The sequence below is a fragment of the Bombina bombina genome, chromosome 1 (assembly GCF_027579735.1).
Source record: "Bombina bombina isolate aBomBom1 chromosome 1, aBomBom1.pri, whole genome shotgun sequence".
NCBI classification, from domain to species: domain Eukaryota; kingdom Metazoa; phylum Chordata; class Amphibia; order Anura; family Bombinatoridae; genus Bombina; species Bombina bombina.
Window position 1 is genome coordinate 295,851,713 of NC_069499.1, and position 15,612 is coordinate 295,867,324.

The window sequence follows — 15,612 nt, forward strand, 5'->3', positions numbered from 1 at the left end:
AAATGTTGCATAGTAAGGAGTATTGGCGCACTAGATGTACTAGGGGCCTCCTGTATGGGCAAGACTGGTGTAGACGAAGGAGGGGATGATGCAGTACCATGCTTACTCCCCTCACTTGAGGAATCATCTTGGGCATCATTTTTACTAAATTTTTTTATGACATAAAATACATATAGTTAAATGAGAAGGAACCTTGGTTTCCCCACAGTCAGAACACAATCTATCTGGTAGTTCAGACATTGTAAACAGGCATAAACTTGATAACAAAGCACAAAAAACGTTTTAAAATAAAACCGTTACTGTCACTTTAAATTTTAAACTAAACACACTTTATTACTGCAATTGCGAAAAAGTATGAAGGAATTGTTCAAAATTCACCAAAATTTCACCACAGTGTCTTAAAGCCTTAAAAGTATTGCACACCAAATTTGGAAGCTTTAACCCTTAAAATAACGGAACCGGAGCCGTTTTTATATGTAACCCCTTTACAGTCCCTGGAATCTGCTTTGCTGAGACCCAACCAAGCCCAAAGGGGAATACGATACCAAATGATGCCTTCAGAAAGACTTTTCTATGTATCAGAGCTCCACACACATGCAGCTGCATGCCATGCTGTCCTCAAAAACAAGTGCGCCATACCGGCGCGAAAATGAGGCTCTGACTATGATTAGGGAAAGCCCCTAAAGAATAAGGTGTCAAAAACAGTGCCTGCCGATATAATCATATCAAAATACCCAGAATAAATGATTCCTCAAGGCTAAATATGTGTTAATAATGAATCGATTTAGCCCAGAAAAAGTCTACAGTCTTAATAAGCCCTTGTGAAGCCCTTATTTACTATCTTAATAAACATGGCTTACCGGATCCCATAGGGAAAATGACAGCTTCCAGCATTACATCGTCTTGTTAGAATGTGTCATACCTCAAGCAGTAAGAGACTGCACACTGTTCCCCCAACTGAAGTTAATTGCTCTCAACAGTCCTGTGTGGAACAGCCATGGATTTTAGTTACGGTGCTAAAATCATTTTCCTCATACAAACAGAAATCTTCATCTCTTTTCTGTTTCTGAGTAAATAGTACATACCAGCACTATTTTAAAATAACAAACTCTTGATTGAATAATAAAAACTACAGTTAAACACTAAAAAACTCTAAGCCATCTCCGTGGAGATGTTGCCTGTACAACGGCAAAGAGAATGACTGGGGTAGGCGGAGCCTAGGAGGGATCATGTGACCAGCTTTGCTGGGCTCTTTGCCATTTCCTGTTGGGGAGGAGAATATCCCACAAGTAAGGATGACGCCGTGGACCGGACACACCTATGTTGGAGAAATATCCCCCACACCATTATGTCCCCACCAACAGCCTAAACGGTTGATGCAAGCCAGGATGGATCCATGTTTTCATGTTGTTTACACCAAATTCTGACCCTACCAACTGAATGTCGCAGCTGAAATCGAGACTCATCACACCAGGCAATATTTTTCCAATTTTCTATTGTCCAATTTAGGTGAGCCTGTGCGAATTGTAGCCTCAGTTTCCTTTTCTTAGCTGACAGCAGTGGCACCTTCTGCTGCTGTAGCTGATCTGCTTCAAGGTTCTACTTGTGTGTTCAGAGATGGTATTCTGCATACCTTGGTTGTAACGAGTGGTTATTTGATTTACTGTTGCCTTTCTATCATCTCGGACCAGTCTGCCCATTCTCCTCTGACACCAACAAGGCATTTTTGTCCACACAACTGCCGCTCATTGGATAGTTTCTCTTTTTCGGACCATTCTCTGTAAACCCTAGAAATGGTTGTGCGTGAAAATCCCAGTAGATCAGCAGTTTTTGAAATATTCAGTCGAGCCCGTCTGGCACCAACAACCATGCCACATTCAAAGTCACTTAAATCCCATTTTTTCCCCATTCTGATGCATGGTTTGAACTTCAGCAAGTCGTCTTCACCATGTTTAGATGCCTAAATGCATTTGCTGCCATTTGATTGGCTGATTAGCAATTTGTGTTACCAAGCAATTGAACAGATGTACCTAATAAAGTAGCTAGTGAGTGTGTGTGTGTGTGTATATATATATATATATATATATATATATATATATACAAAACACGGTAGGGGACAGCACTCTCAGGCCGGACTGGGTGCACATTCCATGACCCTGTAACATGCACAGCCCTGGGCGCAAGACACAGCACTCTCAGGAAGCTGCACTGTCCACAGAGCCACAGGCAGTTAACCCCAGACAGGTCTGGGTGCACGGCCGAAATGGGTAAATTACAAAAAATATATACGATAATAAGTCCTTATAACGTTTTGTGCAATACTTTGTTATGTATTTTTGATGTGTTTTGTGACACCTTTTTGTTTTACGAACACGTTAAAGGGACTGTAAACTTAAAAAATAGCTGTCTAATCTCTGGTCTGGTAGAGTGAGTTAAATAGCGCTTTTGTAAAAGAAGACCTAATCAGAAGATCATGGAGAGCAGAACAGGTAAGTGCAATTTTGACAGCTAAAATCTCTAAAATCCTTTGATTTTGAAAGCAGTCGCTAAGATAATTTTATATAATTCTGCACTATGTGAAGAATTATATAACATTATTTTTTAAGTTTACTGTCCCTTTAACCAGTGCTCTGAGGACATGCTATCCCAGAAGAATGTTAACTTCAATTGCACTCAAGCGACTGAGTTTACTTTAAATTTGTAATACAAGCGGTAAACCAAACGCTTGCAAACATCTATGATAAACCCTTTTTCGCTTCTGCGTAACTGTTAGAGCTTCACTCTGGCCCACAATGTGCTAAGGCAAACCGTACAAATAATAATACTATTATAAAATCACTAGACTATCATTAGGATTCTTTCGGCTAGATTACGAGTTTTGCGTCAGGCTTAAAAAGCAGCGTTGGTCGGTCCTAACGTTGCTTTTTAACGCTCGCTGGTATTACGAGTCTTGCAGGTACAGGTGTACCGCTCACTTTTTTGGCCAGACTTGGAAATACTGCAAATCCACTTACGTAAATTGCATATCCTATTTTTTCAATGGGACTTGCATAGCCCCGGTATTACGAGTCTGACAAAAAGTGAGCGGTACACCCTCTCCTGACAAGACTGGTACCGCATTTTAAAGTCAGTAGTTAAGAGTTTTACACTACAATGCCGTAGCATAAAACTCTTAACTAAAGTGCTAAAAAGTACACTAACACCCATAAATTACCTATTAACCCCTAAACCGAGGCCCTCCCGCATTGCAAACACTAAAATTAAAATTTTAATCCCTAATCTGCCTAATTTTAACCCCTAAACTGCCGCACTCCTGCCACGCAAACATTAGTTAAATATTATTAACCCCTAATAAACCGTCCCTAATATCGCCGCCACCTATCTACATTTATTAACCCCCCCTAACTTAAATATAATTTAAATACATTTGAATAAAATTCCTATCATTAACTAAGTTATTCCTATTTAAAAATAAATACTTACCTATAAAATAAACCCTAAGCTAGCTACAATATAACTAATAGTTACATTGTAGCTAGCTTAGGATTTATTTTTATTTTACAGGCAAGTATGTATTTATTTTAACTAGGTACAATAGTTATTAAATAGTTATTAACTATTTAATAACTCCGTAGCTAAAATAAATACAAAAGTACCTGTAAAATAAAACCTAACCTAAGTTACAATTACACCTAGCACTACATTATAATTAAATTAATTCCCTAAATTAAATACAATTAAATAAAAATAGCTAAAGTACAAAAACAAACACTAAATTACAGAAAATAATAAACAAATTACAAGATTTTTAAACTAATTACACCTAATCTAATCCCCCTAACAAAATAAAAAAGCCCCCCCCAAAATAAAAAAGCCTACACTAAATTACAAATAGCCCTTAAAAGGGCCGCCTTTTGCGGGGCATTGCCCCAAAGTAATCAGCTCTTTTACCTGTAAAAAAAATTACAAATCCCCCCCCCAACATTAAAACCCACCACCCACACAACCAACCCTACTCTAAAACCCACCCAATACCCCCTTAAAAATCCTAACACTAACCCCTTGAAGATCACCTTACCGGGAGAAGTCTTCATCCAACCGGGCCGAAGTCCTCAACGAAGCCGGGAGAAGTCTTCATCCAAGCCGGGCAGAAGTCTTCATCCAGACGGCCTCTTCTATCTTCATCCATCCAGGCGCGGAGCGGGTCAATCTTCAAGACATCCGACGCGGAGCATCCTCTTCATCTGACGGCTAAGACTGAATGAAGTTTCCTTTAAATGACGTCATCCAAGATGGCGTCCCTTCAATTCCGATTTGAAGCCAATCGGCCAATCGGAATTAAGGTAGAAAAAAATCCTATTGGCTGATCCAATCAGTTAATAGGATTGAGCTTGCATTCTATTGGCTGATTGGATCAGCCAATAGAATTGATCTTGGATGACATCACTTAAAGGTACCTTCATTCTGTGTTAGCCATCGGATGAAGAGGATACTCCGCGTCGGATGTCGTGAAGATGGACCCGCTCCGCGCCGGATGGATAAAGATAGAAGATGCCGTCTGGATGAAGACTTCTGCCCGTCTGGAGGACCACTTTGCCCGGCTTGGATGAAGACTTCTCCCGGCTTCGTTGAGGACTTCGGCCCAGCTGGATGAAGACTTCTCCCGGTAAGGTGATCTTCAAGGGGTTAGTGTTAGGTTTTTTTAAAGAGGGAATTAGGTGGGTTTTAGAGTAGGGTTGGTTGTGTGGGTGGTGGGTTTTAATGTTGGGGGGGATTTGTAATTTTTTTTACAGGTAAAAGACCATTTTAAGGGCTATTTGTAATCTAGTGTAGGGTAGGGCTTTTTTATTTTGTTAGGGGGATTAGATTAGGTATAATTAGTTTAAACATTTTGTAATTTGTTTATTATTTTGTGTAATTTAGTGGGTTTTTTTTTTGTACTTTAGCTATTTTTATTTAATTGTATTTAATTTATTTAATTGTATTTACTTTAGGGAATTAATTTAATTATAGTGTAGTGTTAGGTGTAATTGTAACTTAAGTTAGGTTTTATTTTACTATTTAATAACTATTCTACCTAGTTAAAATAAATACAAACTTGCCTGTAAAATAAAAATAAACCCTAAACTAGGTACAATGTAACTATTAGTTATATTGTAGCTAGCTTAGGGTTTATTTTATAGGTAAGTATTTAGTTTTAAATAGGAATAATTTAGGTAATAATAGTAATTTTATTTAGATTATTTTAAATTATATTTAAGTAAGGGGGTGTTAGGGTTAGATTTAGGTTTAGGGGTTAATACATTTAATATAGTGGCGGCGACGATGGGGGCTGCAGATTAGGGGTTAATAAGTGTAGGTAGGTGGCGGCGACGATGGGGGCTGCAGATTAGGGGTTAATAAATATAATGTAGGTGTCGGCGATGTTGGGGGCAGCAGATTAGGGGTTCATAACTATAATGTAGGTGGCGGCGGTGTCCGGAGCGGCAGATTAGAGGTTAATAATATAATTTAGGTGTCGGCGATGTCGGGGGCGGCAGATTAGGGGTTAATAAGTGTAAGATTAGGGGTGTTTAGACTCAGGGTTCATGTTAGGGTGTTAGGTGTAAACGTAAATTTTATTTCCCCATAGGAATCAATGGGGCTGCGTTAAGGACCTTTACGCTGCTTTTTTGCAGGTGTTAGACTTTTTTCAGCCAGCTCTCCTCGTTCATTCCTATGGGGAAATCGTGCACGAGCACGTTACATCAGCTCATCGCTAACGTAAGCAGCGCTGGTATTGGAGTGCAGTAAGGAGCAAAATTTTGCTCAACGCTCACTTCTTGTCTGGTTTGTAAAAACCCGTAATACCAGTGCTGTCTGTAAGTGAGCGGTGAGCATAAACTGCTCGTTAGCACCACACAGCCTCTAACGCAAAACTCGTAATCTAGCCGTTTGTGTATTAAATCATAAGAGAGAGAGAGAGAAAGATCAATTTTGAGACTCACCGTTGTCTGGGAGCCTCACAGGTTCTGAAGGTTCACTGGGAAGGCTGATGCCCCATGGATTGCTGGCACTGACCCTGAACTGGTACTGGCATCCAGGGCACAGGTCTTCTAGCACAAGATAAGTGTCTAGAGTGCAGGCAACTGATTGCTGCCAAACCTTAGAGCCTGTCAGAAGAAAGTAACAACCTAATAGTGTGCATAGCGTATAACAAGCAGGTTTATATGTATTATACACAGACCATATGTATTTGTTTTATATGCACTGCAGTGTGTAGCCATATTATATATTTGTATAATCAGAGATGGATATCCAGTAAGGCACAGTAGGCAAATGCCTATGGGTGTCTGTTACCAGCATTTACAACATATGAAATATACTCCTGTTGATTACTTTTGATCAAATGTATACTGTAGAAGTTTGTAGTGCGTAGGTGGCAACTCTAGTCTAGTCTATATATCTCTATTCTGAAATATATATGGCTTTCTGTTTTTCTTTTAAAAGTTAAATACTAAACCCCTGGGTGTTCCTGGTATGATGCTGAGCCAGTAAAATGCCAGATATGAGTAAGGTGTTGCACGTAAAGCCAAAATGTTTTTAACATTGTTATACATTTTTGAGTACTATATGGCAGAAGTTTGCAAAATGTGTAACATTAATACATACAATATATTGATGCAAACACTGGTACCATATAGTGGTCAAGACACGCTCCTGAGCTTACAGAGGTATGTTTTTTCACAAAGGATGCCAAGACAACAAACAAAATTTAAAGGGACAGTCAAGTCCAAAAAAAAACTTGTTTCAAATAGGGCATGTCATTTTAAACAACTTTCCAATTTACTTTTATCATCAATTTTGCTTTGTTCTCTTGGTATTCTTAGTTGAAAGCTAAACCTAGGAGGTTCATATGCTAATTTCTTAGACCTTGAAGGCCGCCTCTAATCTAAATGCATTTTGATATTTTTTCACCACTAGAGGGCATTAGTTCACGTGTTTCATATAGATAACATTGAGCTCATGCACGTGAATTTACCATGGAGACAGCTCTGATTGGCTAAAATGCAAGTCTGTCAAAAGAACTGAAATAAGGGGGCAGTCTGCTGAAGCTTAGATACAAGGTAATTACAGAGGTAAAACGTGTATAATTATAACTGTGTTGGTTATGCAAAACTGGGGAATTGGTAATTAAGGGATTATCTATCTTTTAAAACAACAAAAATTCTGGTGTTGACTGTAATATCAGTAAATTGGAAAGTTGTTTAAAAACAGAATTTATGCTTACCTGATAAATTATTTTCTCCAACGGTGTGTCCGGTCCACGGCGTCATCCTTACTTGTGGGATATTCTCTTCCCCAACAGGAAATGGCAAAGAGCCCAGCAAAGCTGGTCACATGATCCCTCCTAGGCTCCGCCTACCCCAGTCATTCCGTGGTGACTGTAGTTAGAGAAAATAATTCATCAGACCTGATTAAAAAACCAGGGCGGGCCGTGGACCGGACACACCGTTGGAGAAAGTAATTTATCAGGTAAGCATAAATTCTGTTTTCTCCAACATAGGTGTGTCCGGTCCACGGCGTCATCCTTACTTGTGGGAACCAATACCAAAGCTTTAGGACACGGATGATGGGAGGGAGCAAATCAGGTCACCTAGATGGAAGGCACCACGGCTTGCAAAACCTTTCTCCCAAAAATAGCCTCAGAAGAAGCAAAAGTATCAAATTTGTAAAATTTGGTAAAAGTGTGCAGTGAAGACCAAGTCGCTGCCTTACATATCTGATCAACAGAAGCCTCGTTCCTGAAGGCCCATGTGGAAGCCACAGCCCTAGTGGAGTGAGCTGTGATTCTTTCAGGAGGCTGCCGTCCGGCAGTCTCATAAGCCAATCGGATGATGCTTTTAAGCCAAAAAGAGAGAGAGGTAGAAGTTGCTTTTTGACCTCTCCTTTTACCAGAATAAACAACAAACAAAGAAGATGTTTGTCTGAAATCCTTTGTAGCCTCTAAATAGAATTTTAGAGCACGAACTACATCCAAATTGTGTAACAAACGTTCCTTCTTTGAAACTGGATTCGGACACAAAGAAGGCACAACTATCTCCTGGTTAATGTTTTTGTTAGAAACAACTTTCGGAAGAAAACCAGGTTTAGTACGCAAAACCACCTTATCTGCATGGAACACCAGATAAGGAGGAGAACACTGCAGTGCAGATAACTCTGAAACTCTTCTAGCAGAAGAAAATTGCAACCAAAAACAAAACTTTCCAAGATAGTAACTTAATATCTACGGAATGTAAGGGTTCAAACGGAACCCCTTGAAGAACTGAAAGAACTAAATTGAGACTCCAAGGAGGAGTCAAAGGTTTGTAAACAGGCTTGATTCTAACCAGAGCCTGAACAAAAGCTTGAACATCTGGCACAGCCGCCAGTTTTTTGTGAAGTAAAACAGATAAAGCAGAAATCTGTCCCTTCAAAGAACTTGCAGATAATCCTTTCTCCAAACCCTCCTGTAGAAAGGATAGAATCTTAGGAATTTTTATCTTGTTCCATGGGAATCCTTTAGATTCACACCAACAAATATATTTTTTCCATATTTTATGGTAAATTTTCCTAGTTACAGGCTTTCTAGCCTGAACAAGAGTATCAATGACAGAATCTGAAAACCCACGCTTTGATAAAATCAAGCGTTCAATCTCCAAGCAGTCAGTTGGAGTGAAGCCAGATTCGGATGTTCGAATGGACCTTGAACAAGAAGGTCCTGTCTCAAAGGTAGCTTCCATGGTGGAGCCGATGACATATTCACCAGGTCTGCATACCAAGTTCTGCGTGGCCACGCAGGAGCTATCAAGATCACCGAAGCCCTCTCCTGATTGATCCTGGCTACCAGCCTGGGAATGAGAGGGAACGGTGGGAATACATAAGCTAGGTTGAAGGTCCAAGGCGCTATCAGTGCATCTACTAGAGTCGCCCTGGGATCCCTGGATCTGGACCAGTAGCAAGGAACCTTGAAGTTCTGACGAGACGCCATCAGGTCCATGTCTGGAATGCCCCATAATTGAGTTATTTGGGCAAAGATTTCCGGATGGAGTTCCCACTCCCCCGGATGGAAAGTCTGACGACTCAGAAAATCCGCTTCCCAATTTTCCACTCCTGGGATGTGGATTGCAGACAAGTGGCAGGAGTGATTCTCCGCCCATTGAATTATTTTGGTCACTTCCTCCATCGCCAGGGAACTCCTTGTTCCCTCCTGATGGTTGATATATGCAACAGTCGTCATGTTGTCTGATTGAAACCTTATGAATTTGGCCTTTGCTAGTTGAGGCCAAGCTTTGAGAGCATTGAATAACGCTCGCAGTTCCAGAATGTTTATCGGGAGAAGAGATTCTTCCCGAGACCATAGACCCTGAGCTTTCAGGGGTTCCCAGACCGCGCCCCAGCCCACCAGACTGGCGTCGGTCATGACAATGACCCACTCTGGTCTGCGGAAGCTCATTCCCTGTGACAGGTTGTCCAGGTTCAGCCACCAACGGAGTGAATCTCTGGTTCTTTGATCTACTTGGATCGTCGGAGACAAGTCTGTATAATCCCCATTCCACTGTCTGAGCATGCACAGTTGTAATGGTCTTAGATGAATTCGTGCAAAAGGAACTATGTCCATTGCCGCAACCATCAAACCTATTACTTCCATGCACTGCGCTATGGAAGGAAGAAGAACAGAATGAAGTACTTGACAAGAGCTTAGAAGTTTTGATTTTCTGGCCTCTGTCAGAAAAATCTTCATTTCTAAGGAGTCTATTATTGTTCCCAAGAAGGGAACTCTTGTTGACGGGGACAGAGAACTTTTTTCTATGTTCACTTTCCACCCGTGAGATCTGAGAAAGGCTAGGACAATGTCCGTATGAGCCTTTGCTTTTGACAGAGACGACGCTTGAATCAGTATGTCGTCCAAGTAAGGTACTACTGCAATGCCCCTTGGTCTTAGCACCGCTAGAAGGGACCCTAGTACCTTTGTGAAAATCCTTGGAGCAGTGGCTAATCCGAACGGAAGTGCCACAAACTGGTAATGCTTGTCCAGAAAGGCGAACCTTAGGAACCGATGATGTTCCTTGTGGATAGGAATATGTAGATACGCATCCTTTAAATCCACCGTGGTCATGAATTGACCTTCCTGGATGGTAGGAAGAATTGTTCGAATGGTTTCCATCTTGAACGATGGAACCCTGAGAAATTTGTTTAGAATCTTGAGATCTAAAATTGGTCTGAATGTTCCTTCTTTTTTGGGAACTATGAACAGATTGGAGTAAAACCCCATCCCTTGTTCTCCTAATGGAACAGGATGAATCACTCCCATTCTTAACAGGTCTTCTACACAATGTAAGAATGCCTGTCTTTTTATTTGGTTTGAAGACAATTGAGACCTGTGGAACCTCCCCCTTGGGGGTAGTTCCTTGAATTCCAGGAGATAACCTTGAGAAACTATTTCTAGCGCCCAAGGATCCTGAACATCTCTTGCCCAAGCCTGAGCAAAGAGAGAGAGTCTGCCCCCCACCAGATCCGGTCCCGGATCGGGGGCCAACACTTCATGCTGTTTAAGTAGCAGTGGCAGGTTTCTTGGCCTGCTTACCCTTGTTCCAGCCTTGCATCGGTCTCCAGGCTGGTTTGGTTTGAGAACTATTACCCTCTTGCTTAGAGGGTGTAGAATTTGAGGCTGGTCCGTTTCTGCGAAAGGGACGAAAATTTGGCTTATTTTTAGCCTTAAAAGACCTATCCTGAGGAAGGGCGTGGCCCTTTCCGCCAGTGATGTCTGAAATAATCTCTTTCAAGTCAGGGCCAAACAGCGTTTTACCTTTGAAAGGGATGTTAAGCAATTTGTTCTTGGAGGACACATCCGCTGACCAAGACTTTAGCCAAAGCGCTCTGCGCGCCACAATAGCAAAACCTGAATTTTTAGCCGCTAATCTAGCTAATTGCAAAGTGGCGTCTAAGATAAAAGAGTTAGCCAATTTAAGTGCTTGAACTCTGTCCATAACCTCCTCATACGAAGAGTCTTTATTGAGCGACTTTTCTAGTTCTTCGAACCAGAAACACGCTGCTGTAGTGACAGGAACAATGCATGAAATTGGTTGTAGAAGGTAACCTTGCTGAACAAACATCTTTTTAAGCAAACCCTCTAATTTTTTATCCATAGGATCTTTGAAAGCACAACTATCTTCTATAGGGATAGTAGTGCGTTTGTTTAGAGTAGAAACCGCCCCCTCGACCTTGGGGACTGTCTGCCATAAGTCCTTTCTGGGGTCGACCATAGGAAATAATTTTTTAAATATAGGGGGAGGAACAAAAGGTATGCCGGGCCTTTCCCATTCTTTATTTACAATGTCCGCCACCCGCTTGGGTATAGGAAAAGCATCGGGGGGCACCGGGACCTCTAGGAACTTGTCCATCTTACATAACTTCTCTGGAATGACCAAATTGTCACAATCATCCAGAGTAGATAACACCTCCTTAAGCAGAGCGTGGAGATGTTCTAATTTAAATTTAAAAGTAATAACATCAGGTTCAGCTTGTTGAGAAATTTTTCCTGAATCTGAAATTTCTCCCTCAGACAAAACCTCCCTCCTGGCCCCTTCAGATTGGTGTGAGGGTATGTCAGAACCATTATCATCAGCGTCCTCATGCTCTTCAGTATCTAAAACAGAGCAATCGCGCTTTCTCTGATAAGTGGGCATTTTGGACAAAATGTGCATAGTAAGAAGGATTGGCGCACTAGATGTACTAGGGGCCTCTTGTGTGGGCAAGACTGGTGTAGACACAGAAGGGGATGATGCAGTACCATGCTTACTCCCCTCGCTTGAGGAATCATTTTGGGCAACATCATTATCAGTGGCATCAATGTCCCTACTTTGTTTGGACACTATGTCACATTCATCACATATATTTAAATGGGGAGGAACCTTGGCTTCCAAACATACAGAACATCGTCTATCTGATGGTTCAGACATGTTAACAGGCATAAACTTGATAACAAAGCACAAAAAACGTTTTAAAATAAAACCGTTACTGTCACTTTAAATTTTAAACTGAACACACTTTATTATTGAATATGTGAAAAAGTATGAAGGAATTGTTCAAAATTCACCACAGTGTCTTAAAGCCTTAAAAGTATTGCACACAAAATTTGAAAGCTTTAACTCTTAAAATAACGGAACCGGAGCCGTTTTTACATTTAACCCCTATACAGTCCCTGGTATCTGCTTTGCTGAGACCCAACCAAGCCCAGAGGGGAATACGATACCAAATGACGCCTTCAATAAGTTTTTTCAGTGGTTCTTAGCTCCTCACACATGCATCTGCATGCCTTGCTTTCCAAAAACAACTGCGCATTAGTGGCGCGAAAATGAGGCTCTGCCTATGACTAGAAAAGGCCCCCAGTGAAAAAGGTATCCAATACAGTGCCTGACGTTTTTTTAATACATCCCCAAGATTAAAAGAACTATTTATAGTTATAATCCACTAAATATACTTATAAAGTAATCGTTTTAGCCCAGAAAAATGTCTACCAGTCTTTAAAGCCCATGTGAAGCCCTTTATTCTTATACTAAACTAAGAAAATGGCTTACCGGTTCCCATAGGGAAAATGACAGCTTCCAGCATTACCAAGTCTTGTTAGAAATGTGTCATACCTCAAGCAGCAAAAGTCTGCCCACTGTTTCCCCCAACTGAAGTTAATTCATCTCAACAGTCCTGTGTGGAAACAGCCATCGATTTTAGTAACGGTTGCTAAAATCATTTTCCTCTTACAAACAGAAATCTTCATCTCTTTTCTGTTTCAGAGTAAATAGTACATACCAGCACTATTTTAAAATAACAAACTCTTGATTGAAGAATAAAAACTACATTTAAACACCAAAAAACTCTTAGCCATCTCCGTGGAGATGTTGCCTGTGCAACGGCAAAGAGAATGACTGGGGTAGGCGGAGCCTAGGAGGGATCATGTGACCAGCTTTGCTGGGCTCTTTGCCATTTCCTGTTGGGGAAGAGAATATCCCACAAGTAAGGATGACGCCGTGGACCGGACACACCTATGTTGGAGAAATTGTACAGTCTGTTTGAATCATAAAAATGTAATTTTGATTTTTATTTCCGTTTAATAAAAAAAATGAATAATTACAGTGTATGGAATAATGTAAATATTTTACCCCTGTAACTTTAGCATTTGTTATAAAGTTATTGCCTTTGCATGTAATGAGATTGTTTTGGTATGTCACTAAATCATGTGTCAGTCTGTTTCTGCAAATAAGCAGTTTAAATTCATATATAGGGGCCGATTTATTAAAGTGCGGACAGACATGATACCATGTAGCGTATCATGTCCACCGCACATCGATAAATGCCGACAGCATACGCTGTCGGCATTTATCATTGCACAAGAAGTTCACCAGAGCTGCTTGTGCAATGCCGACCATGCAGATTCGCGGCCATTCGGCCACTAGCAGGGGGTGTCAATCAGCCCGATCGTATAGGATGGGGTGGATTGATGTCCGCAGACTCAGAGCAGGCGGACCACTTATGGAGCAGTGGTCTTTAGACCGCTGCTTCATAACTGCTGTTTCGGCGGAAACAGGGGCATCAGGGGCCATTCGGGTCTTGATAAATCGGCCCCATATTCTCCAATTGCTGACTGCATCTTCACCTTGAATGGTATGGGAATATTCCAGTGTGTGACTTTGACTATTTGTTTTACATATTTGCAGAGGTTATAAAAATAGCACAAAAATAAAATAATAAAAACTGTAATTAAATAGATAATTTTGCTTTTACCCTAAACTTCATAATGGTCATGTGTAGACTGTACATTGTACCCACAGACTATGCAGCAACCCTTCGTGTATGATTTGAGCACTATCTGTTTGTGATTCTTAGACGTGTGACTCATTATTACCTGTTAATATTAAATACATTGTTATAATAAGTACCTGGCATCTAAGAAATCTGTGTAATACAGAGAGCAGTGTGTAAACCTACAGTGTAGCTTTGCATTATAAAAATAATTATTCTATGAATAATATGGACATCTCTATGTATTTGTATTATATTTATTCACACTTTACCTTCCTCCTTGAATTCCACAGTGTATGCGGTGATGGTGCAGTTGCCAGTACTAGATGGTGGCAGCCAGCGGAGGATCATTGATGAGCTGCTTCTCTCCTGCGCAAGGGGCTGACTGGGTGCTCCTGGAACCCCTAAGCATGAGAGATCAAGGTAGGAATAATTCACTGTACCAGTCCATGTTTCTGTAAAGTAAAATTTTCATGTGACAGGACATGCCATGTTTTCTGTACCTTGAACTTTGATTGTAGCAGATGTTGAGGACATGCCAAGCTCATTAGTTGCCACACAGGTGTAAATCCCACTGTCCTGGGGCATCACATTGCAGATCTTTAACTTAACATCTCCAGATTCACTGCAAAGAGAGCAGGTCAGAAGCCAAATTAAACCTCAAAGCAAAGAGGAGTTTGATTCTGGCACCCACTGGCAATCAAGTGTTATTGTTTCTTCTAGAGTCTAATGGCAGGTAGGTGTAAAGCTAATGTAAAAAACAAACAAGCCCTACAGTCTTATATCAAGGAAGGCTCTTATTGAACTGTGAGATCATCATTTCCTGCTTCATTCCTTACTGTTGGGAAATACAACACCTGGCCACCAGGAGGCAAAGACACCCCAGTCAAAGGCTTAAATATCCCTCCCATTCCTCATTACGCTAGTTATTCTTTGCCTTTCGTCACATTAGTAGGTGGCAGAGAAGTGTCAGAAGATTCAGAGAGTCCTGAAACAGGGTATCTACCCTTCGAGATAGGACTGGGGTTTTAAGTAGTCATGTCAACCTCTCAGTGAGAGTATTGATGAAAGTTAGAGTCTGGAGATGCAGGGAAAGTTTTTCTGCAAAACCATGCTGACTACTGCTAACAGCTCCTAAGCAATCAGTGTTGACAAGTTTCACTGCCTGCTTTTTCTCACTCAAGTCCATGTCAGGAGCGCTGCTATAAGACTGTCACACTTGACAGGCTGTGTTCTGTTCCACAGCATGGTACCTGGAGGTAAGATTGTTTAAATTTTTACACATAAAATGCTATAACAGGGTCACAGTGTGGCTCCTTTATACCTTGATAGGATCCAGGGTTAATATACTCTGAAGGGGGTTTATTGAACAGTTGGGGTTAATTAATCAGTGTATTAATTATTTACATGCTGCTTTGTGTGATTTTTTCCTGGGCTGATAGACTGTGTGTTTTTGGCTGGAACAAACAGGTTTCACTTTTAAGTTTCACTTTCGATTTTGAAATTGTTGCACAGCTCCTATTACTTGCTGTACTTGTAATAACAGGAGAAGTCTTGCACTCCATGTGACCGGGTGTGGTCTATGTTCATTTCCTCCATTCCGGCTGAGACTTGAACCTGAGGAGAGCGTTTCCTCTGTTAACTGTCTGGGTCTAGGAGGTGGTGAGTGCCCCAGCCATTGTGAGTATAAAGGTGCAGTTTTCTAAAAAAAAAACATTTTTGTTTGTGTCCTTCTGTGGGTATAACCTGAGCTATGGGGGACTCTGACAAGTTAGAAGGTACTGCTTCTGTACT

At 40.9% G+C, this 15,612-nt stretch overlaps 1 protein-coding gene across 1 annotated transcript in view; it reads right to left on the reverse strand.

The window, feature by feature from the left end:
* KALRN (kalirin RhoGEF kinase) overlaps positions 1 to 15,612 on the reverse strand; it is a 731,621-nt gene that overhangs the window by 41,550 nt on the left and 674,459 nt on the right. The window contains exons 47-49 of the mRNA XM_053698064.1: positions 14,322 to 14,443; positions 14,091 to 14,222; positions 5,988 to 6,152 (exon numbers count right to left, since the gene is read on the reverse strand). Coding sequence (XP_053554039.1) covers positions 5,988 to 6,152; positions 14,091 to 14,222; positions 14,322 to 14,443 — 419 coding nt within the window. The remainder of the gene's footprint in view (positions 1 to 5,987; positions 6,153 to 14,090; positions 14,223 to 14,321; positions 14,444 to 15,612) is intronic.